The sequence below is a fragment of the Podarcis bocagei genome, assembly GCF_964188305.1.
Source record: "Podarcis bocagei genome assembly, chromosome: 12".
Taxonomy (NCBI): Eukaryota; Metazoa; Chordata; class Lepidosauria; order Squamata; family Lacertidae; genus Podarcis; species Podarcis bocagei.
The window spans coordinates 57,626,873-57,649,728 of NC_138137.1; the positions used below are offsets into that span (position 1 = coordinate 57,626,873).

General features: G+C 46.2%; 1 protein-coding gene across 7 annotated transcripts in view; it reads left to right on the top strand.

Annotated features, from left to right (window-relative positions):
- Positions 1-22,856, top strand: part of NBEAL2 (neurobeachin like 2) — a 242,208-nt gene that overhangs the window by 151,573 nt on the left and 67,779 nt on the right. For all 7 annotated transcript variants that reach the window (XM_081163423.1, XM_081163421.1, XM_081163425.1 and 4 more), the window contains 11 exons: positions 1,203-1,472; positions 2,665-2,978; positions 6,255-6,387; positions 8,666-8,785; positions 13,602-14,012; positions 14,965-15,057; positions 15,705-15,885; positions 16,214-16,347; positions 18,263-18,422; positions 20,732-20,834; positions 21,796-21,949. In XM_081163423.1, the coding sequence (XP_081019549.1) occupies positions 1,203-1,472; positions 2,665-2,978; positions 6,255-6,387; positions 8,666-8,785; positions 13,602-14,012; positions 14,965-15,057; positions 15,705-15,885; positions 16,214-16,347; positions 18,263-18,422; positions 20,732-20,834; positions 21,796-21,949 (2,073 nt within the window). The remainder of the gene's footprint in view (positions 1-1,202; positions 1,473-2,664; positions 2,979-6,254; positions 6,388-8,665; positions 8,786-13,601; positions 14,013-14,964; positions 15,058-15,704; positions 15,886-16,213; positions 16,348-18,262; positions 18,423-20,731; positions 20,835-21,795; positions 21,950-22,856) is intronic.

The following is a 22,856-nucleotide window of genomic DNA, read 5'->3' on the forward strand; positions in this document are numbered from 1 at the left end:
AATCATTCAATCTTTATTACGGTCCAGAGACCCAACAAATCGTTAGAAAGCAATGCACAATTCAGACAGCAATGCACAATTCAAACAGTCTACCTCCAAACAGTTGGGATGCGGGTGGCGCTGGGACGCGGGTGGCGCTGTGGGTTAAACCACAGAGCCTAGGACTTGCCGATCAGAAGGTCGGCGGTTCGAATCCCCGCGACAGGGTAATCTCCCGTTGCTTAGTCCCTGCTCCTGCCAACCTAGCAGTTCAAAAGCACGTCAAAGTGCAAGTAGATAAATAGGTACCACTCTGGCGGGAAGGTAAACGGCGTTTCTGTGAGCTGATCTGGTTCACCAGAAGCGGCTTAGTCCTGCTGGCCACATGACCCGGAAGCTGTACGCCGGCTCCCTCGGCCAATAAAGCGAGATGAGCGCCACAACCCCAGAGTCGGCCACGACTGGACCTAATGGTCAGGGGTCCCTTTACCGTTACCTTTGTTGTTGTTTAGTCGTTTAGTCGTGTCCAACTCTTCGTGACCCCATGGACCGGTTTTGATTGCTGCAATAATGGAATGCTGAATGGTTTAGTGTTCGTAAAATATGCAGGGATTTATGTTATGCAAAGTGAACCATGGAAAGAGAGGAAGGGAAGTCATTGGTATTTTAAGGATGTTTAAATGAGTACAGTCGTACCTTAGAAGTCAAGCAGCTTAGTTCCCAAACGTTTTGGCTCCCAAACGCCGCAGACATGGAATTGAGTGTTCCGGTTTTCAACTGTTCTTTTGGAAACCAAAGGTCCGATGGGGCTTCTGATCGGCTGCAGGAGCCAATCGGAAGCCGCGATTTGGTTTTTGAACGTTTTGGAAGCTGGACAAGCTTCTGGAACGGATTCCGTTCGACTTCCAAGGTACGACTGTACAGTGGACGCTCGGGTTGTGAACGTGATCCGTGCGGGATGCACGTTTGCAACCCGCAGTATCCGCAACCTGCAGTGGCGCATCTGCACATGCACGGGTTGTGATTCGGTGCTTCTGCGCATGCGCGGCCACCGAAACCCAGAAGTAACCCGTTCTGGTACTTCTGGGTTTCGGCGCTCCGTAATCCAAAAAAGCGTCTGTAACCCGAGGTATGACTGTATTTTAAATTGTAAAACAGAAAATTTAATAAAAAAATTTTTTTAAAAAAAAAATGATGACAACTTGACTCTCTCCCCACTTCAGGCCGTCGAAGGCGACCACAGCTCTTCTCCCACACGCCTGATCCACAACGAGCAGCCCCTTTTGATCCTGATCATGTGGATCCCGGAACTGAAGTCGCGGGAGCTCCAGAGCTTCCTCTCCGAGTGGCTCAAGAAAATCTGCGACGCCTCACTGCAGAGCCGTACCACCTGCGTCAAGGCAGGAATGGTGAGCTGCCTGCTGGATGCCCTGTGCGCCACGGGGCAGGAGCTGGACCCCAAGTGCTCTGAGAACCTCCTCTACCTCCTGCAGGTCTTTATTATTATTATTATTATCATTATTATCATTATTATTAAATTTTATTTGACATAACCTAGGTAGGAAATATTGTGGGGTATTAAGAGGAATAGGGACGCGGGTGGCGCTGTGAGTTAAACCACAGAGCCTAGGACTTGCCAATCAGAAGGTCGGTGGTTCGAATCCCCGCGACGGGGTGAGCTCCTGTTGCTCGGTCCCTGCTCCTGCCAACCTAGCAGTTCGAAAGCACCTCAAAGTGCAAGTAGATAAATAGGTACCACTCCGGCGGAAAGGTAAATGGCATTTCCGTGCGCTGCTCTGGTTTGCTAGAAGCGGCTTAGTCCTGCTGGCCACATGACCCGGAAGCTGTACGCCGGCTCCCTCGGCCAATAAAGCGAGATGAGCGCCACAACCCCAGAGTCGTCTGCGACTGGACCTAATGGTCAGGGGTCCCTTTACCTTTACCTTACAAGCAAAATACTGCAAATACATACATACATACATATTTCAGATAAGTACACATATATAAAAAAGAACAAAAAAAGGAAGAAAAGAAAAAGAAATAATAAAAAGAAAAAATGGAAGAAGAAGAAAAGTCGGAAGAATTTCCTCCAAATTTATTCTTCAAATATCTCAATAATAAAATTTCATTGATTGAATTCCATCGCTTACACTGCATTTCTTATATACATTCCGTATTTTTCCCTTACAATCTCATAAAAATCTGCTAATCAATAAGTTTTCTAAATCTTTCATAAATCTAAACACAACCAATACCTTACGCTGAATCTTTGTCTACATAAATAATCATTTAAACATTTCCGTTGTTTCTGGATTGTATTGGTTTTGGTCTTATCAAATCAGTCACCTTTGCTAATTCCAAGTATTTGCATTATTTATTCAGCCGTTCTCCTTTGGTTGGGACGTAATTCCCTTTCCAATTATTGGCTATTACCATTCTCGCTGCTGTTGTACAGGTCAAATATTAATTTTGTCATTTGGGATGTCACCATTCAAAATTCCTAATAAGTATGATTCTGCTCTTTTATTATGTGATGTTTTTATTAGCTTTTTAATTTCCTCGTGTATCATATTCCAATATTTCTTAATTTCTGGACATGACCACCACATGTGGTTTAATGTTCCAGTCATTCTGTTACACCTCCAACACTAATTATCACCCGGTTTTTTTCATTTTTGGTGACAGGTCTTGGGCGGCCTGTCCATCCGGCCGGGGGAACTGAGGCAGCTCCTGAAGCTCCTCCGGACCGAGCAGGGCAAGGGGCCTCACCCCTACACCGTCCAAGTCATCCGGGCCCTCTCTGGTATGGCCAGGAAAGATGGCGCCGAGCGAGCCCTGCAGTATTTCGACCTCACGCCCAGCATGGCGGGGATTATGGTGCCTTCCATCCAGAAGTGGCCCGGGAGCGGCTTCGCCTTCCACGCCTGGGTGTGCCTCGTCGAAGAGGCCAAGGACTTCCCGGAGGAAACGGCCAGGCTGAAGCGGAAACAGCTGTACAGGTCGGTCGGAAGGGGGCAGTGGAAATCGGGCTGGGTTTGGGTGGGGGCGGAATGAATGAATCTTTATTTGCGTCAGCCATCGGCCATAGCTGTAAAGGTTCCAAGGGGTTGCTCAAGAGCAAGCAGGCAAATGCCTCCCTGCTCGGGCGCGAAGCCTTGCTATGGATGCCAAAATAAACGTTATCTGTCCAGAGCGCCACTATTCCGTGGCTGGCTCAATCACTGGCGGAATCTGAGAGTGGGTGGTGTTAGGATATTTCTGTTCCACCTTAAAAGGGAGCAGACATTGAGAGTCACAGAGTCTGCGTATTTCCTGTTCACAGGATGTTTATGTTTCCTATTGCTTTCGTTTTCTCTCTGTGTCTGGAGACACTGATGCAGGCAGTCATGTTTTTCTTTGTTCTGATCAATGCTGAATAAAACTTGTAAATAATGCTCTCCTGCGTGCGACTTCTGCTGTGAATTATCTGCTGATAGAGTGTGCGTGAGCTCTGGAATGTGGCAAGCTATTTTCTAGAAACTCATGTCGCTAATTGCTGATACTGCGTGCCTACGGGAGATCGATGGATCGTCCGGCAGGCGACGTGGGGGCCATGATGGGCTTTATCTCCCTGGCAGTATCCCAACAGGTGGTCCTTAAACCTTCCCCAGCAGAGTAGTTTCTTGACGCCCAGTCTGTGCCTCCCCTCTCTGCGCGGAAGCCTACTGTGCAGGGAAGGCGTGGGTAACGGAGGACCTCTCTTCTCCCCCGCTTTGCCCAGGCAAGGTGTCCTGGCACCACCACGCCTCCTCCGAGCCCTGAAGCTCCTCTCCACTGGAGGCGTGGTTACTCTCCTCCGCTGAGGAGGTGCTGCTTTCCACGATCTTTGGGGGCTCTCTGTAATCCACCCTGCTTTTCCCCTCTCCCCCCTGAGCCGATGGCAGTTCCCTGACAATAGCGATAAAACAACAGTACGATATACAAAGAGTAGAAATGAAAAGTCAATTATATAAAATACATCTTAGGAGTTTTGAATCAATAGTCAAATACAGGGGTACCTCGGGTTACAGACGCTTCAGGTTACAGACGCTTCAGGTTACAGACTCCGCTAACCCAGAAATAGTGCTTCAGGTTAAGAACTTTGCTTCAGGATGAGAACAGAAATCGCGCAGCAGCAGGAGGCCCCATTAGCTAAAGTGGTGCTTCAGGTTAAGAACAGTTTCAGGTTAAGAACGGACCTCCGGAACGAATTAAGTACATAACCAGAGGTACCACTGTATTGTCCTCCCTGTGTTTTTCATAGGCATCAGTCAATCTGGTTTCTTTGCCTGCTGTGAATTGCAAAAGAAATACAGTACCTCGTGCGGCAGCAGCAGCAGGAGGCCCCATTAGCTAAAGTGGTGCTTCAGGTTAAGAACAGTTTCAGGTTAAGAACGGACCTCCGGAACGAATTAAGTACTTAACCAGAGGTACCACTGTAGTGGATCTTATTCTGATTGCCCCAGTTGAAAACCTTGCAGCCTTTGCTTCACCAGGGTACCACTGTATAAGGAAGATGCCAGGCATACTTCTGTGGGTTCCTAACGTTATTTATCTGCACAGTCAGCACGCTTGAGATCCGGCTGCTTCTAGCCGAGGACTGTGTTTTGCAAATTTTTCCCCCAACCCCAGGAACACCCTGTTATGGATCCCTGGTGCCCCCGGGGGTGTGAGGGTCTCAGCAGGGCCAAATTTAGGTTTGATGAGGCCCTAAGTTACTGGAGGTAATGGGGCCCTTTATATGTCCAGCTGTCCTTTGTCAGCAGTAAATTGTCACTGTTGAATATATGTTATATGGTAATTTATGGACATAACAACAACAACAACAACAACAACAACAACAACAACAACAACAACAACAACAACAACTTATTATTTATACCCCACCCATCTGGCTGGGTTTCCCCAGCCACTCTGGGCGGCTTCCAACAAAATATTAAAATACAATAGACCGTCAAACATTAAAAGCTTCCCTAAACAGAGAATCTAAAGCCATTTGCACATAACAAAATATGTATTTTATCCAAGTAATTGTTGAACTGAAATACAATTAAGGAGGAGTATACTAATAATATAGGGACGCGGGGAGCACTGTGGGTTAAACCACAGAGCCTAGGGCTTGCCGATCGGAAGGTCGGCGGTTCGAATCCCCGCGACGGGGTGAGCTCCCGTTGCTCAGTCCCTGCTCCTGCCAACCTAGCAGTTCGAAAGCACATCAAAGTGCAAGTAGATCAATAGGTACCGCTCCGGCGGGAAGGTAAACGGTGTTTCCGTGCGCTGCTCTGGTTTGCCAGAAGCGGCTTAGTCATGCTGGCCACATGACCTGGAAGCTGAACGCCGGCTCCCTCGGCCAGTAAAGTGAGATGAGCGCCGCAACCCCAGAGTCGGCCACGACTGGACCTAATGGTCAGGGGTCCCTTTAGCTTTACTATATTAATAATGAAGTAATTATTAAGCTCTAACTTAAAATGGTGCAGGTTTCATTTTATTTGTTTTTTATCTTACATTTTGGAAATGTACATCCAGTTCTTTTTTTCATTTACATTTTTTTGGGGGCACCCAAGAGAGTGAGGCCCTAAACTTATAGCTTGTTTAGCTTATATGTAAATCTAGATCAAGGGAAGTAATAGTGCCACTGTATTCTGCTCTGGTCAGACCTCACCTGGAGTACTGTGTCCAGTTCTGGGCACCACAGTTCAAGAAGGACACTGACAAACTGGAACGTGTCCAGAGGAGGGCAACCAAAATGGTCAAAGGCCTGGAAATGATGCCTTATGAGGAACGGCTAAGGGAGCTGGGCATGTTTAGCCTGGAGAAGAGGAGGTTAAGGGGTGATATGATAGCCATGTTCAAATATAGAAAAGGATGTCACATAGAGGAGGGAGAAAGGTTGTTTTCTGCTGCTCCCGAGAAGCGGACACGGAGCAATGGATCCAAACTACAAGAAAGAAGATTCCACCTAAACATTAGGAAGAACTTCCTGACAGTAAGAGCTGTTCGACAGTGGAATTTGCTGCCAAGGAGTGTGGTGGAGTCTCCTACTTTGGAGGTCTTTAAGCAGAGGCTTGACAACCATATGTCAGGAGTGCTCTGATGGTGTTTCCTGCTTGGCAGGGGGTTGGACTCGATGGCCCTTGTGGTCTCTTCCAAATCTATGATTCTATGAAATCCGGCACTGGGTCTTAGGGTGGCTCTTGTGAGCAAGGGAGAAATCCAGCCAGCCAGATGTAACCTGCTCTGTTCTTTGATCCCCCCAGCTTCTTCACCACCAACGGGACGGGCTTTGAGGCCTTCTTCACAGCCGACGGGACGCTGGTGGTGGCTGTCTGCACCAAAAAGGAGTACATGACGGTAGCCCTGCAAGAGTTTCCGTTCAACGACGCAGCCTGGGTGAGTAAGAGGCTAGGGCAGACCTGGCCTGGGTTTATGTGAATGTGAGATACGGGCAGATGAAGCTGATTGACTGTATGGGGCTGGCAGAAATGACTGGCAGAATCCGGGACCGGGGAGAAGAGTCGGCAGAAGAAGACTGGAAAAAAATTTAAGGACTACTTACAAAAATATTGCAAAATTAAGGAATGTTGAATGATGTTGGATTGAAATTAAGTGGTTTCAAGCTGTAATTATGATAAAATGACTTTTCTTTTTGTAAGCAAGAATTTAAAGCGATAATAATTTAAGATTTTGAGATTTGCTGTATAAACAATCTAAACTGGGTATACAAGAAGGGGAGGTATGAGGAGGTCGGGGAAATAAGATATGAGAAAATAAGTTATGAAATTTATGTGTTTTTAATATTTTTATGTTTGATTTTTCTTTTTGTTTGTAAAAAATTGGAAACTTTAATAAATATCTTTTTTAAAAAAATAAAAAATAATAATATGTGAATGTGAGATACGTTCCACTGTAAACGAGAGCCGTGAAGAAGCTGAGCTCATTAGGCAACCCTGCACTTTGTTGTTTTTTGGCGTTGTCAGAGCAAATCATAGGGCGGGGGTATGTTCTCTGTGTGTGTTTGGCTGATAAAATCTAGAGCAGGGCTGCTAATGTCCTCTGGTGACCCATGGTCTAATCCAGGGGTCAGCAACGTTTTTTGAGGCCGCGCCGGTCCACTCCCTGGCAGACCTCTCTTGAAGCAAGAAAAGGGAGAGCTGCACAGAGCGTCTCAGCGGCTCCTGCTCTGCTGGCTTCACAGCGAGCGACATTATGCATTGGCATTATGGCATAAACTTCCAAATCTCCACTTGATACAGTGTCTCTGGAGAGATGACTTCCCTAGCCCCTGGGCAAAAATAATACATGGGAAACTTGTGTCCCTAGGACTATCTCCATCTCTACTATTAAAATTGGATTTAATTTCTGCCAAAAGAATTATAACTCACAAATTAGAGGAGATGGATTTACAATTTAATATTGCGACAGGTGGTGGCACCTGTTTGCCGATAAACCTTGGCTTAACACCACCAACGAAACTTCCATCTTACTTAACTACCTTATCTGTGGTGACGCAGATAAAGGCTAGATCTATAATCTATAAGATCTATAGATCTATAGATCTATAATCTATAAAGGCTAGATTCAATGTTTTCCCATCAAACGTGTTGGGTAACAGACTCTCCAACGGTCAGATCTCACTCCTCTGTGACTGTAAAAGTGGATCTATAGGATCGTTATATCATATAATCTTCTGTTGTCCATTACATTCGGCTGCACGGTCCAAGTTTCTGGCCCCATATTTATCGAGAATTGCTGACGGTCCTCAGGAAGCCCAAATAATATACTTATTAAACGACGAAGATACAAGTAGATCCCTTGCAGTCGCTAGATACCTGATTAATGTTTTATTTCAAAAGAGGAGAAATGGATCACTGTATGTCTCTGACAGCTTAGCTAAACTTAAGAACCATCAATAAGTGCCAGAACTAAGACGTATACCCCCCAAAATCTGATGGATCTGAACTGCAGTTTACATAGAGGGAGCTTATTGTGTATAGTGTTTACTTAACTGAAGTAAAATTGGTTCTATATGGGTGTTTTAACTTGGAACTGTTTAAACTGTATTGTTTATGGATAAATTCTGATGTATTGTTTCGATATGGGCCAATGGCCACAATAAATCAAATCTAATCTAATCTAACAGCGAGTGACAGACGGGAGCCATGGCTCCGGCTGCGGAGGCATCCCTCAGCTTGCGACTGCAGCAGCAGCCGAGGGAACCCTCTGCCGTCCAGTGCATTCGCTCCATAAGATGCACAGACATTTCCCCTTACTTCTGGGGGGGGGGGGAGTGCGCCTTTTATGAGAGCTGGCATGGTGTAGTGGTTAAGAGCGGTGGACTCGTAATCTGGTGAGAACCAGGTTCGCTTCCCTGCTCCTCCACATGCGGCTGCTGGGTGGCCTTGGGCCAGTCACACTTCTTTGAAGTCTCTCAGCCCCACTCACCTCACAGAGTGTTTGTTGTGGGGGAGGAAGGGAAAGGAGAATGTTAGCCGCTTTGAGACTCCTTCTGATAGTGATAAAGCGGGATATCAAATCCAAACTCCTCTTCTTATGGAGCGAAAAATACGGTAAGTTTGAGAACCAAGATACCAGTGTACTGAGCGGAATATGTTGCTCGATGGACCCATAAATGCCTCCTTCCACTCTCTCCCCCCCCCAAAAAAAACAGCACTGCGTCGATGTCGTCCACATCACGGGCCGCCGTCCCTTCGGCCAGAACCTTGTGAACATCTACGTGGACGGGGAACTCCGGAAGACGGCCCAACTGCGGTTCCCTTCCCTTGGCGAGGTAGAGGCTCTTTCTGCAACCCCTCCAGCTTTGAGGGAACTGTAATTTTGTCTGCCGGGGGGGGGGTGGGATAACATATTAAGACTTTCCTTGGAGAGAGTCGGGGAATCAAACCCCAGAAGCAGGAGAGGAGAGGGCAAAAAAAACAGGCAGCGGCTCCTGGCAGGGTGAATAAAAATCAATTTTTTTAAAAAAAAAATCATAGTGGGTCATCTGCACTGGCAGGGAGCAGGATTCAATTACTGGGGAACCAGGTGGATAAAAATCCATGATTTTAAAAAAATAAATAAATTTAAAAATCGGATTTTTTTAAAATTTAAATCAGATTTTTTTTTTATTTAAATCGGATTTTTAAAATAAAACGCTTTTGGAGGAAAAATCTTTCTAAAGAGAGTTTTCTATTTAAGTTACATTCTAGTCCAAAGGCTATTCATCAGGAAAGGAGGATTTCTTTTAAGCTTTTCATGTGTGCTAAAACTCAGTCAAAGTTTTGTTTTTTTTAAAAAATCGCATTTAACCACATCTGTTAACAAACATGGATACATATGCTATGATGTTATTGTTTTAGTTAAATCAATTGTTTCAATTGTTATTAAGGAAACGATTATAATCAAGTACAGCAGAAAAGTTGTCCGGATATAAAGAGTTACCTTATTAAACCTCACCATAATTTCACAATTATCTGTCTATGTATTTCTAATTGTTGTTGTTTGGTCGTTTAGTCGTGTCCGACTCTTCGTGACCCCCTGGACCAGAGCACGCCAGGCACTCCTGTCTTCCACTGCCTCCCGCAGTTTGGTCAAACTCGTGCTGGTAGCTTCAAGAACACTGTCCCACCATCTCGTCCTCTGTCGTCCCCTTCTCCTTGTGCCCTCCATCTTTCCCAACATCAGGGTCTTTTCCAGGGAGTCTTCTCTTCTCATGAGGTGGCCAAAGTCTTGGAGCCTCAGCTTCAGGATCTGTCCTTCCAGTGAGCACTCAGGGCTGATTTTCTTCAGAATGGAGAGGTTTGATCTTCTTGCAGTCCATGGGACTCTCAAGAGTCTCCTCCAGCACCATAATTCAAAAGCATCAATTCAGCCTTCTTTATGGTCCAGCTCTCACTTCCATACATCACTACTGGGAAAACCATGGCTTTAACTATGCGGACCTTTGTTGGCAAGGTGATGTCTCTGCTTTTTAAGATGCTGTCTAGGTTTGCCATCGCCTTTCTCCCAAGGAGCAGGTGTCTTTTAATTTCGTGACTGCTGTCACCATCTGCAGTGATCATGGAGCCCAAGAAAGTAAAATCTCTCACTGCCTCCATTTCTTCCTCTTCTGTTTGCCAGGAGGTGATGGGACCAGTGGCCATGATCTTCGTTTTTTTGATGTTGAGCTTCAGACCATATTTTGCGCTCACCTCTTTCACCCTCATTAAAAGGTTCTTTAATTCCTCCTCACTTTCTGCCATCAAGGTTGTGTCATCTGCATATCTGAGGTTGTTGAAATTTCTTCCGGCGATCTTAATTCTGGCTTGGGATTCATCCAGTCCAGCCTTTCGCATGATGAATTCTGCATATAAGTTAAATAAGCAGGGAGACAATATACAGCCTTGCCGTACTCCTTTCCCAATTTTGAACCAATCAGTTGTTCCATATCCAGTTCTAACTGTAGCTTCTTGTCCCACATAGAGATTTCTCAGGAGACAGATGAGGTGATCAGGCACTCCCATTTCTTTAAGAACTTGCCATAGTTTGCTGTGGTTGACACAGTCAAAGGCTTTTGCATAGTCAATGAAGCAGAAGTAGATGTCTTTCTGGAACTATCTAGCTTTCTCCATAATCCAGCGCATGTTTGCAATTTGGTCTCTGGTTCCTCTGCCTCTTCTAAATCCAGCTTGCACTTCTGGGTGTTCTCGGTCCACATACTGCTTAAGCCTGCCTTGTAGAATTTTAAGCATAACCTTGCTAGCGTGTGAAATGAGTGCAATTGTGCGGTAGTTGGAGCATTCTTTGGCACTTCCCTTCTTTGGGATTGGGATGTAGACAGATCTTCTCCAGTCCTCTGGCCACTGCTGAGTTTTCCAAATTTGCTGGCATATTGAGTGTAGCACCTTAACAGCATCATCTTTTAAAATTTTAAATAGTTCAGCTGGAATATCATCACTTCCACTGGCCTTGTTATTAGCAATGCTTTCTAAGGCCCATTTGACTTCACTCTCCAGGATGTCTGACTCAAGGTCAGCAACCACACTATACCTGGAGTGTACGAGACATCCATTTCTTTCTGGTATAGTTGCTCTGTGTATTCTTGCCACCTCTTCTTGATGTCTTCTGCTTCTGTTAGGTCCTTTCCACTTTTGTCTTTTATTGTGGAAATCTTTGTACGAAATGTTCCTTTCATATCTCCAATTTTCTTGAACAGATCTCTGGTTTTTCCCATTCTATTGTTTTCCTCTATTTCTTTGCATTGCTCATTTAAGAAGGCCTTCTTGTCTCTCCTTGCTATTTTTTGGAAATCTGCATTCAATTTCCTGTATCTTTCACTATCTCCCTTCCTTCCCCCGCTATTTGTAAGGCCTCGTTGGACAGCCACTTTGCTTTCTTGCATTTCCTTTTCATTGGGATGGTTTTAGTTGCTGCCTCTTGTATAATGTTACGCGCCTCCATCCATAGTTCTAATAGTATTTCTAATAGTAAAACCAAATCTGTAATTTTTTATATAACTGTAAAAACTACTCTGGAAATTTATTATTCCAAAAATGAAACCTTCATCTGGTTGTAAATATGCAAGAATGAGTCTTTCTGTAAAAAAAAATGATTTAAATCAAGTCTTACTGACTAGTGATTTAAATTGTGATTTAAATCAAATCCACCCTGGCTCCTGGCGAGGGCATAAAGTTTCTGAGCTGATGGTGGAGCCAGGTAAGAATGAAAGACGTTGCAGGATCGAGGGAAAGCTCCGTGCCAGAGCTGCTGGAGAACTCTTGCAAGTCAAAGTGGGATGCTCTGAGTTGGTTGAAGCAATGGTCTGACTTCTGTGTAAGGCGCTGTCCCTGCCATTCAGGACCCCCGAAAAAGGCTGGGAAAGGAGGGGGCCCAGTATTTGGGGTCCGGTGTTGCGCCACCCAATCAGGTTCATTTAATCCGAATTGCAAGGAACAGGTTCGATGTTCCCTGCTGTCCTCGTAAGCCCAGCAAAGCGTGTTGTTGATTTTCCGGGAAGGACGCCCTAGTTTTGATGGGGGTTTGCAATTGCAGGGAACGCAACCACAGCCTCTCGAGCTGGGACTGATGGGAATTGTAGTCCACGAGGGCAGCAGGGAGCAAGGTGGATTGGATTTAAATCAAATCGATTTAAATCACGATTTAAATCACTACCCAGTAAGACTTGATTTTCTTACAGAAGGACTCATTCTTGCTTGTATAACCTTAGTATTTACTACCAGATAAAGGTTTCATTTTTGGAATAACAAACTTGCACAAGGATTACACAAAAATCCCAAGACTTATCCAGAAAGACTTGATTAAATCGATTTAAATCACTACCCAGTAAGACTTGATTTTCTTACAGAAGAACTCATTCTGTAATCTTGGTATTTACAACCAGATAAAGGTTTCATTTTTGTAATAACAAACTTGCACAATGATTACACAAAGATCCCAAGACTTGTGGAGTATTCTGCTCACAAGGTTGCACTTTCATTTTCACTGCTTCACACTTAGCCACTTGTGCAGATCTAATCCACTCCAAACAATCTATTCATTGAACCTCTCATTTGAGAGGCAAGGGGTTGGTTCTGCGTACATAAATGTGCAAAGGAACGATGGGATTAAGGTTTCTTCCTCAACACTGTATGTTTATTTTATAAAGTTTTTCCTGCGAAGAAAAGGCATGTTTTCTTTCAAATTCAAATTTCAAATTCACCCTTTTGAGAACGGCAAAAACGAGCATCTGTGATAATACCTCCTCGTTAGAAAAAACTGCCCCAAATAATCTTACGGAAACCTATGGAAGAGCATGACATTTCTCCTCCAAAAGCACTTTATTTAATTTTTATTTTTTTATTAAATTTTATTAGATGTTACCAAAAAAATGAAAAGAAATAGAAACAATACATAACCGTACATGAAAACATTTATCTACACAATTTTCCAGAATGCAGACTGGAAAAGAAGACGAAAAATAAAAGAAAAAAAAGAATGAAGAGAAAAAATACTTTTCATAATCAATTCCAAATTCATACTTCAAACATTACAATATATAAATCCTAGTTAAAATATTATAGAAGACTTCCACCGCATTCACCACGTGTCTCTTGGTTGTCTAATTCACCTTTACATCTGTTCTTCGGTCACTTCTTTCCTTAAGTTCTTTCATAGTCCATCTAATCTTTGTGTTCTCCGTATTCTTCACAAGGTTAGTCTAAGCACGACCAAACGTTGGTTTTTTTATTTTTTTTAAAATCTGATTTAAATCCGATTTTTTTTTTTTAAATCATTGATTTTTATCCACTCTGGGGGGGAGGGGACTGATGTAACCCTGCAAACACTCTCCTGAACCCCCCCCCCCCGGCAGATGTGTGTGGAGTTTGCGGTGGGCGCTTTTTCTAGCAGACCCCACAACTTCGCTGCGCCAGCCTCAAACTCCCCGTGCTTTGGTTAGAGACCCTGGCCCGGCTCAAAGAGAACAACCTAGCCCGGCTGTAGAGTGGGCATAGGCAAAAAAGTCTGGGTGGCTGGCCGCCGCATTTGCAACAAGGCAGGAGAAAAAGTGATGCTTCTCGTGCAAATAAACCTATTTATTTATTTATTTATTTTCAAATCTTCTTTCCTAGTCCTTCACCTCCTGCTGCATCGGCTCAGCCGGCCACCGGACCACCACCACCTCCGCCGTCCACCCCTCCCCGTCCCACTCGCCGGACCTGGGCTTCCCATCCCACCCCTCGCTCAACCGCTCCCAATCGTTCCCGGCCTCCCTGGCGCCCCATGCCTGGACGCCCATCCCTCCGCAGCCCCCCCGGGAAGGCATGGTTTCGGTCACGGTGGCCGGCAGCCAGGACACCGAATGGGGGGTTCCCACCTCCCTAGAGGGTCACCTGGGCTCCGTCTCCATCTTCTACGAAGTCCTCCAGCCTGCTCAAGTGAAGGCACTCTACTGCTCAGGACCAAATGTGACGTCGCCCTTTAAGCCGGAAGGGGATTTCCTGGAGCTCGGCAGCAAATTGCTGCTGTATTACACACCACAGGTGAGCGTCAAGGCAGGAGCATCAGCCCTCTCTAAGAAGCGACAGGCGGTACAAGCCCTAAGGTCCACAGCCTGGGAGTCATTTTGGACTCACAGCTGTCCGTGGAGGCGCAGGTCAGTTCTGTGTCCAGGGCAGCTGTCTACCAGCTCCATCTGGTACGCTGGATGAGACCCTCCCTGCCCGCGGACTGTCTTGCCAGAGTGGTGCATGCTCTGGTTATCTCCCGCTTGGACTACTGCAATGTGCTCTATGTGGGGCTACTTTTGCAGGTGACCCAGAAACTACAACTAATCCAGAATGCGGCAGCTAGACTGGTGACTGGGAGTGGCCGCCGAGACCACATAACACCGGTCCTGAAAGACCTACATTGGCTCCCAGTACGTTTCCGAGCACAATTCAAAGTATTGGTGCTGACCTTGAAAGCCCTAAACGGCCTCAGCCCAGTAGACCTGAAGGAGAGTCTCCACCCCCATCATTCAGCCCGGACACTGAGGTCCAGCTCTGAGGGCCTTCTGGCGGTTCCCTCCCTGCAAGAAGCGAGGTTACAGGGAACCAGGCAGAGGGCCTTCTCAGTGGTGGCGCCTGCCCTGTGGAACACCCTCCCACCAGATGTCAAAGAGGAAAATAACTACCAAACTTTTAGAAGACATCTGAAGGCAGCCCTGTTTGGGGAAGCTTTTAATATTTGATGAATTGTTGTGTTTTCATACTTTGCTGGAAGCCGCCCAGAGTGGCTGGGGAAACCCAGCCAGATGGGCAGAGTATAAATCATATATTATTATTATTATTATTATTATTATTATTATTATTATTATTATTATTATTATTATTATTATTATTATTATTATTCCACATGCTTGGACGTGTCCTCTTTCACCACATCTGTGAGTTCCCCCACCAAGAGCTTTATACTTAAGTTTCCACTTCCCCTTCCTCTCATGTGACTTTCTAGGCCTGCAAGAACAACATCTGCCTGGACCTTTCCCCAAACCACTTCTTTGACGGGAGGCTGACTGGGCACAAAGTGGTGAACTGGGATGTCAAGGTACGGGCGTCGTGACGCAGCAGCCGTTGGGCGGGTCACCTCTTCACTCCATTCTAGGTCTATGGGCGTGGGGAGAAAGGTGGGCCCTGGGGGGCAGAATTTTTGGAGAGCTTAATTTGCAGAGGAGACAGGAGTGCAGTGGTTTGCACCAGTTGCTTGTTTCCCTCAGAGTAGTCCCATTGCAGCTGCTGCATATGCATTCATTGTGCGTTGCTTCCTGTCACCGCAGAGCCATTGCTTTCTTCAGAAATCCTGCCACTTTTTATATTGCAAACGTTCTGGATTGTTGTTGTTTAGTCGTTTAGTCTTGTCCGCCTCTTTGTGACCCCCTGGACCAGAGCACGCCAGGCACTCCTAGCTTCAGGGGTCCTTTTACCTCTTTTAATCAGTTAGATGCTGGCCCCTGTCCTTCAAGCAATGAAGCTTCATAACCCACCCCCAGCATAACTGGTTCTTGGCACCTTTCTGTCTCATGAGACATTGGAGTCCACCTTCTGGGGTGAAGTCAAATCGCTGCACTAGCAGGGCTTGGGAGAGCACATCTTGGTTTGGAATTCGGTGGTGAATACCAGCCAGATACGTGTAGAAACCAGCCAACCTGGGGGAGAGCCCTCCGATAGTCTCACAGTGCTTTATGGTTCTTGCAGGACGTGGTGAATTGTGTGGGTGGAATGGGGGTACTGCTCCCCCTCCTGGACCAGGTGGCGTCTCAGAGGAAAGAGTCAGAAGACCACCAGGAGACCCACGACTTGGTGGGCCCGGAGCTGACCTCTTCCCGCAACGCCCAGGGCATGGTCATCCCACTGGGGAAATCTTCCGGTTATCGAGGTATCCAGGCTGAATTTTGTGTAAACCCGTTTGTTTATTTATTTGTCAGCCTCTGTTGAACATCACTGGTCACTTCACCCCATTGCTCTATAAAGGCTCATTTTAAATTATTGCTTTTAATGAATATTAAAGCTTTGTGGCAGAGGTTTTCAACCTTTTTGAGTCCATGGCTCCCTTGACCAACTACAGTGGTACCTCGGGTTAAGAACTTTATTCGTTCCGGAGGTCCGTTCTTAACCTGAAACTGTTAGCTCCTGCCAGCCCTCCCTCTCCCATGGGTCAAAGATCCTTTCCTTCAAAACAGTTTTCTTTCCCCCTCCACCCACAGAAGGTAGACTGGAAAGGAACGGGGTCGCTGCCTTCCTGCTGCTGATTAAGAACTTCATCCATTGTCACCCAGTCAACCAGGAGAGCTTGGTCCAATGCCAGGGGCCAGCCATCATCGGAGCGCTTCTGCAGAAGGTAAGCGATTACCATGCTGGCGCCAGACTTGCCCAGATTGATCAGGGTATCTGACTTTTCCAGGTGAAATGTGTTGGCATTGTGCATTTTGGTTAAAGGGGGAAATACAAGCTGTAATAAAAGGGAGAATTCCCTAGATGCCAGGGTCCAGGTTTGGGGCAAGTATTCTTTGGTGAGAGAACCCCAGCAGAGATTTAATATCACAAAAGGTTCAGCAAAGTGTAGCGTCGAAATATAGGCTGTTAAATCTCCCCTTCTCAACTGCTTCCAAAGTTCCCCACTTCCTTTTGCACGGAAAGAGACCACACGTTTGGTGAGTTAAAAGTGGTTTACTTGCAAACTCTTTGAAGGCCAGGTTCATCTGCTTTTCCGTACAGCAGCGAGAAAACACAGGGAGTGTAAGTTAGGTTCACAAGTGGTCAATGTATCTAAATTATTTGTATAGAAACACAAAGATGGCTTGTTTATAAACCACAGTCTATTTTATTTTATTTTATAATTTTTATTGAATGATTTTATGTTACAAAAAACAATACAACCATACTACCACTAAATATAATTAAGAAATAAAAATTACACACATCAATATTTAATTTGTTATTTGTTACTTACTGTCTTATTTCCTCCCAAACATTCCATACAAAAACACACATATGTACAGACCCCCACCCACCCACCCACAAAAAATAATAATGAAAGTAAATATTTTTTTCCCCTTTTATCTTACAAAATCTTTTCTTCAACTTTGACTTCCTGTCAAGTCCCCTTGCATATGTTTGATCTTACAATCGAACGTACACAAAACAATAAACCTTTCTATATAAATTTTCCAATATATACTGAAAACATAATAAATCCTTAATTGTTGTCCACCTCCTTTTAGTTCCTTTATCACTCGAATGCTAGCACGGAGTCAAAACTATTATTGTATTTTTGAACATATCTTCTATAACCATCCCATTTTTCCGCGAATTTTTGCTTTGAGTTTCCTCTGAGTTTGCTAGTCAGTTGAGCCGTCTCCACAAATTCCTGTAATTTGATTTGCCAATCTGTTATTTTTGGAGCCTCGTGATCTTTCCATCTCTTGGCCATAAGTATTCAAGCCGCTGCGGTTGCATACAAGAATACCTCTCTTAGATTTTTTGGGATCTCTTTATCTAAAATACTTAATAGAAATGCCTCCGGTTTTTTAGTAAAACTTATCCCCATCATCTTTTTACCGTATTTTTCGCCCTATAGGACGCACTTTTCCCCCTCCAAAAATGAAGGGGAAATGTGTGTGCGTCCTATGGGGCGAATGCAGGCTTTCGCTGAAGCCTGGAGAGCAAGAGGGGTCAGTGCGCACCGACCCCTCTCGCTCTCCAGGCTTCAGGAGAGCCCCAGCGCCAGCCCCACAAGGTCGGGGGACAGAGGGAGGCGGAACACCGCCATCCCGCTGTCTCCCGAAGTGGTTTGGAGGCTGACGGCGGGGAGACCCCGCTGCCAGCCCCACAAGCTCCGAGGACAGTGGGGAGGCGCAGCGCGTCTTCCCGCTGTCCCCGGACCTGATCTGAAGGCGGGCGGCGGGGAGAAGAGCTCTTCTCCCTGCTGCCGGCCCCACAAGCGCCTGGGGGGGGGGAAATAATTTTCCCCCCTTTATTTCCCCCCAAAAAAACTTGATGCGTCCTATGGGCCGGTGCGTCCTATGGGGCGAAAAATATGGTAAATTCATCGTATATTTCCCCCCCAAAAAATCTTAATCTTAATCTAAAACCACACAGACTAATCTTGGAGCGTCCAGCTTAGACTTCTGTACTGTTGGATTCGCAGAGTGGAATGGAAGAACAAAGGGGGAGGGTTAAGTGAAGACCCAAGTGGGTCCTGGCTGCACCTCTCTTAGACCAGGCAGCAATGATTTATCTTTTCTCCACTGCAGGTCTCCAGCCAGACGATGGACATGAATGTTCTGATGGCTTCTCAAATCCTCATGGAGCAGGTGGCCGCGGAAGGACACAACTTTCTGCTGCACCTCCTGTACCAGTTCCTGCTCTTTGACTTCCGGATCTGGAGCAACAGCGACTTTGCTGTCCGATTGGGTGAGCTTAGACCAGCCCTTGCAGCCCCAGGGACGGACAGCTGGCGTGGTTGAAGCTGTGCACCTGAACTCGAGTGCTCCTGCTGGTTCGGGGCGTTGTCGCCCCAACCCAGGAGAAGGTTGCTTGTGTGGCTGTGTTACGACAGGCTGCAGTTCAGCGGTAGAGCGCTTGATTCTCATGCAGAAGGTGCCTGGTTCAATTCCTGGAAGCGCCTGGGGGGAGACCCTTGCCTTGAAATTCTGGTGAGCCACTACCAGCCTGTGTAGAAAATATTGATGCACCAATGATCTGACTTGGTATACAGCAGCTTCCTATAGGGCACTGGTTCTCTTCATTGTAGTATAGGATGGCATCAAGATAAATAATAATAATAATAACAATAACAATAATATAATTTATTATTTATACCTCGCCCCTCTGGCTGGGTTTCCCCAGCAACTCTGGTCGGCTTCCAACAAAATAAGAAAATACAATAGTCTGTTAAACATTAAAAACTTCCCTGAACAGGGCTGCCTTAAGATGTCTTCTAAAAGTCTGGTAGTTGTTTATTTCCTTGACATCTGATGGGCGGGTGCCACCACTGAGAAGGCCCTGTGCCTGGTTCCCTGTAAGTTGGCTTCTCACAGCGAGGCCCTCGGAGCTGGACCTCAGTGTCAGGCTGAACGATGGGGGTGGAGACGCTCCTTCAGGTATACCAGGCCGAGGCCATTTAGGGCTTTAAAGGTCAGCACCAACACTTTGAATTGTGCTTGGAAACGTACTGGGAGCCAATGTAGAGCTTTCAAGAGCAGTGTTATACAGTCTCAGCGGCCGCTCCCAGTCACCAGTATAGCTGCTGCCCCACGTAGAGCGCATTGCAGTAGTCCAAGCGGGAGATGACCAGAGCATGCACTGCTCTGGCAAGACAGTCTGCAGGCAGGTAGGTAAGGTCTCAGCCTGAGTACCAGATGGAGCTTGTAGACAGCCACCCTGGACACAGAATTGACCTGCGCCTCCATGGACAGCTGTGAGTCCAAAATGACTCCCAGGCTGCGCACCTGGTCCTTCAGGGGCACAGTTACCTCATTCAGGACCAGGGAATCCTCCACACCTGCCTGCCTCCTGTCCCCCCAAAACAGTACTTCTGTCTTGTCAGGATTCAACCTCAATCTGTTAGGCGCCATCCATCCTCCAACCACCTCCAGGCACTCACACAGGACCTTCACCGCCTTCACTGGTTCTGATTTGAAAGAGAGGTAGAGAGGTTGGGTATACAACCATAGGCAGTATCCACACTTCTCTTCAAGAGCATTGGCTATTCTCCTATGGTTCTGCGTGGCATTTTGTTGTGAAGAGGGATTTTAAACCCGGAAAAACATGAACGATCAGAAAAGAGAAAGGCTTCTTTGTGTTGATGAGGACATGAAAGTTTGTCTCAAATTAGCCCTAATATAAATAAGATTATCCAGCAAAAGCAAGCTCACCCTTTCATTGAGTTTGTATATACAGTGGTACCTTGGTTCTTAAACTTAATCCGTTCCAGAAGTCAGTTCCAAAACCAAAGCATTCCAAAACCAAGGGGCACTTTCCCCATAGAAAGTAATGCAAAATGGATTACCATATTTTTCGCTCTATAAGACACACTTTTTCTCTCCTAAAAAGTAAGGGGAAATGTGTGTGCGTCTTATGGAGCGAATGCAGGCTGCGCAGCTATCCCAGAAGCTAGAACAGCAAGAGGAATCGCTGCGCAGCGCTCCCTCTTGCTGTTCTAGCTTCTGGCTTAGCCCCTCAGTCCCTTCCCCCACCTCCCAGAAAAGCCCCCAAGAGCCACGCGGAGTGTGTGTATGGGTCTTGGGGGCTTTTCCGGGAGGTGGGGGAAGCCTGCAAGCGCCGCACCCATGCTCCACGTGGCTTGTGAAAGGGAGCGCTGAGGAGAGCCTGGGATGCATACATCCCATGCGTGCATAATTTTGCATGCATGCATAATTTTTAGAGGGGGAATGCAAGATTTTTTTTTTCTTGCGTTCCCCCTCTAAAAATTGGGTGCGTCTTATGGTCAGGTGCGTCTTATGGCGCGAAAAATGTGATTTGTTCCAGAGGTACTGCTGTGGCAGGAAGGTAAACGGCGTTTCCATGCGCTCTGGTTTCCAGAAGCGGTTTCATCATGCTGGCCACATGACCCAGAAAGCTGTCTGTGGACAAAGGCCGGCTCCCTTGGCCTGAAAGCAAGATGAGCGCCACAACCCCAGAGTCGCCTTTGACTGGACTTAACCGTCCAGGAGTCCTTTACCTTTCTTTTTACCTTCACTTTCCACCTCCATGCTTCATAGGTCACATCCAGTACCTGTCAAACGTAATCAAGGACCACAAGCAGAGAATCCGCAGGAAATATGGCGTGCAGTACATCCTAGACTCCATCAGGACGTATTACGGGTGAGTGTGGAGCGTCTTCTTATATTGTGAGGACAGAGGAAGGAAATACTGTTTGGGGAGCATCCTTGCGTACATAAACATTGCGTACATAAACAGTATGTACGCAAGAGTTAACTCCACTTACTTGGTGTGATTTATTGTTGACCTGCTCTTGTCACCCCCTTATATTGCAGAAAACTTGGTGGAATAATAATAATAATTTATTATTTGTACCCCGCCCATCTGGCTGGGTTTCCCCAGCCACTCTGGGCGGCTTCCACAGAGACCAAAAATACACTAAAATGTCACACATTAGAAACTTCCCTGAGCAGGGCTGCAATAAAATGCAAGGCTATGTTGGAGAAAGTTGGCCATGTTGGGTAACTCAGTGGAAATAACTTTGTTGTCGTTTAGTCGTGTCCGACTCTTCGTGACCCCATGGACCAGAGCACGCCAGGCTATCCTGTCTTCCACTGCCTCCCGCAGTTTGGTCTAACTCGTGCTGGTAGCTTCGAGAACACTGTCCCACCATCTTGTCCTCTGTCGTCCCCTTCTCCTTGTGCCCTCCATCTTTCCCAACATCAGGGTCTTTTCTAGGGAGTCTTCTCTTCTCATGAGGTGGCCAAAGTATTGGAGCCTCAGCTTCAGGATCTGTCCTTCCAGTGAGCACTCAGGGCTGATTTCCTTCAGAATGGAGAGGTTTGATCTTCTTGCAGTCCATGGGACTCACAAGAGTCTCCTCCAGCACCATAATTCAAAAGCATCCATTCTTCGGCGATCAGCCTTCTTTATGGTCCAGCTCTCACTTCCATACATCACTACACAACCTTTAAGTGTCTGCAGAGTCTCCCCTTGCTCTTCTCCAATATTTTTCTGCATTGATGACTATTGATTTGAAATTTGCTGGACCATGTGGACCTCCTGGCTTGACCCAGCAAAGCAAGCGCCTCTAGGTGACCGTCGCTTGCTCTCTCTCCCCCAGGACTTACAAGGAGAAGCCCGTCGCAACTGATGACATCAAGACGGTGCAGACGTCCCTCTTCAGCCTGATCAAGGAGTTCTTCTGCAGGAACTTCTCCACCGAGGAGATGCAAAGCACCTTAAACTACCTTGCTGCTGTGAATGATGAGCACCAGGTATGGAGGAGGGGCAGGGAAAGCCAGCAATGACCTGTTAAGGAAAGGGAACCTTCCCAGGCTACAGCTTTGGAATAGGATAGAGTTTCTCACGCTGTGATCTACAAACCACCAATGGTCCACAAGGTTCATCCGGGTGTTCTGTGGTGTGTATGCGAAACTTTGAACAGGGGAGATGGCACACATACATTTTATTATTTTTAATCGGCTTTTGGTTGCTTCTTTTATTTCCTATATTGTATTTCATGATTCTCAATTGCATTTCGATTGCTTCTTTTATGTCCTATATTGTTTTTCAGTTTTGAGTCCTGTGGAACAGGAGCCTGGGTAGCCCAGCTGGTTAGAGCACGGCGGTGATAACGCCACAGTTGCGGGTTTGAACCCTGTATGGGACGGCTGCATTGCAGGGGGTTGGACTAGATGACCCTCAGGGTCCCAACCCTACAATTCTGCAATCTCAAATTGTAGTCCAATGTATAAGAAAATGAGGAAGCAATAACAATGCAATTTAAAACCGTGCAGCATCTAGCAGGGAAGTAATAGTGCCACTGTATTCTGCTCTGGTCAGACCTCACCTGGAGTACTGTGTCCAGTTCTGGGCACCACAGTTCAAGAAGGACACTGACAAACTGGAACGTGTCCAGAGGAGGGCAACCAAAATGGTCAAAGGCCTGGAAACGATGCCTTATGAGGAACGGCTAAGGGAGCTGGGCATGTTTAGCCTGGAGAAGAGGAGCTTAAGGGGTGATATGATAGCCATGTTCAAATATATAAAAGGATGTCTCATAGAGGAGGGAGAAAGGTTGTTTTCTGCTGCTCCATAGAAGCGGACACGGAGCAATGGATCCAAACTACAAGAAAGAAGATTCCACCTAAACATTAGGAAGAACTTCCTGACAGTAAGAGC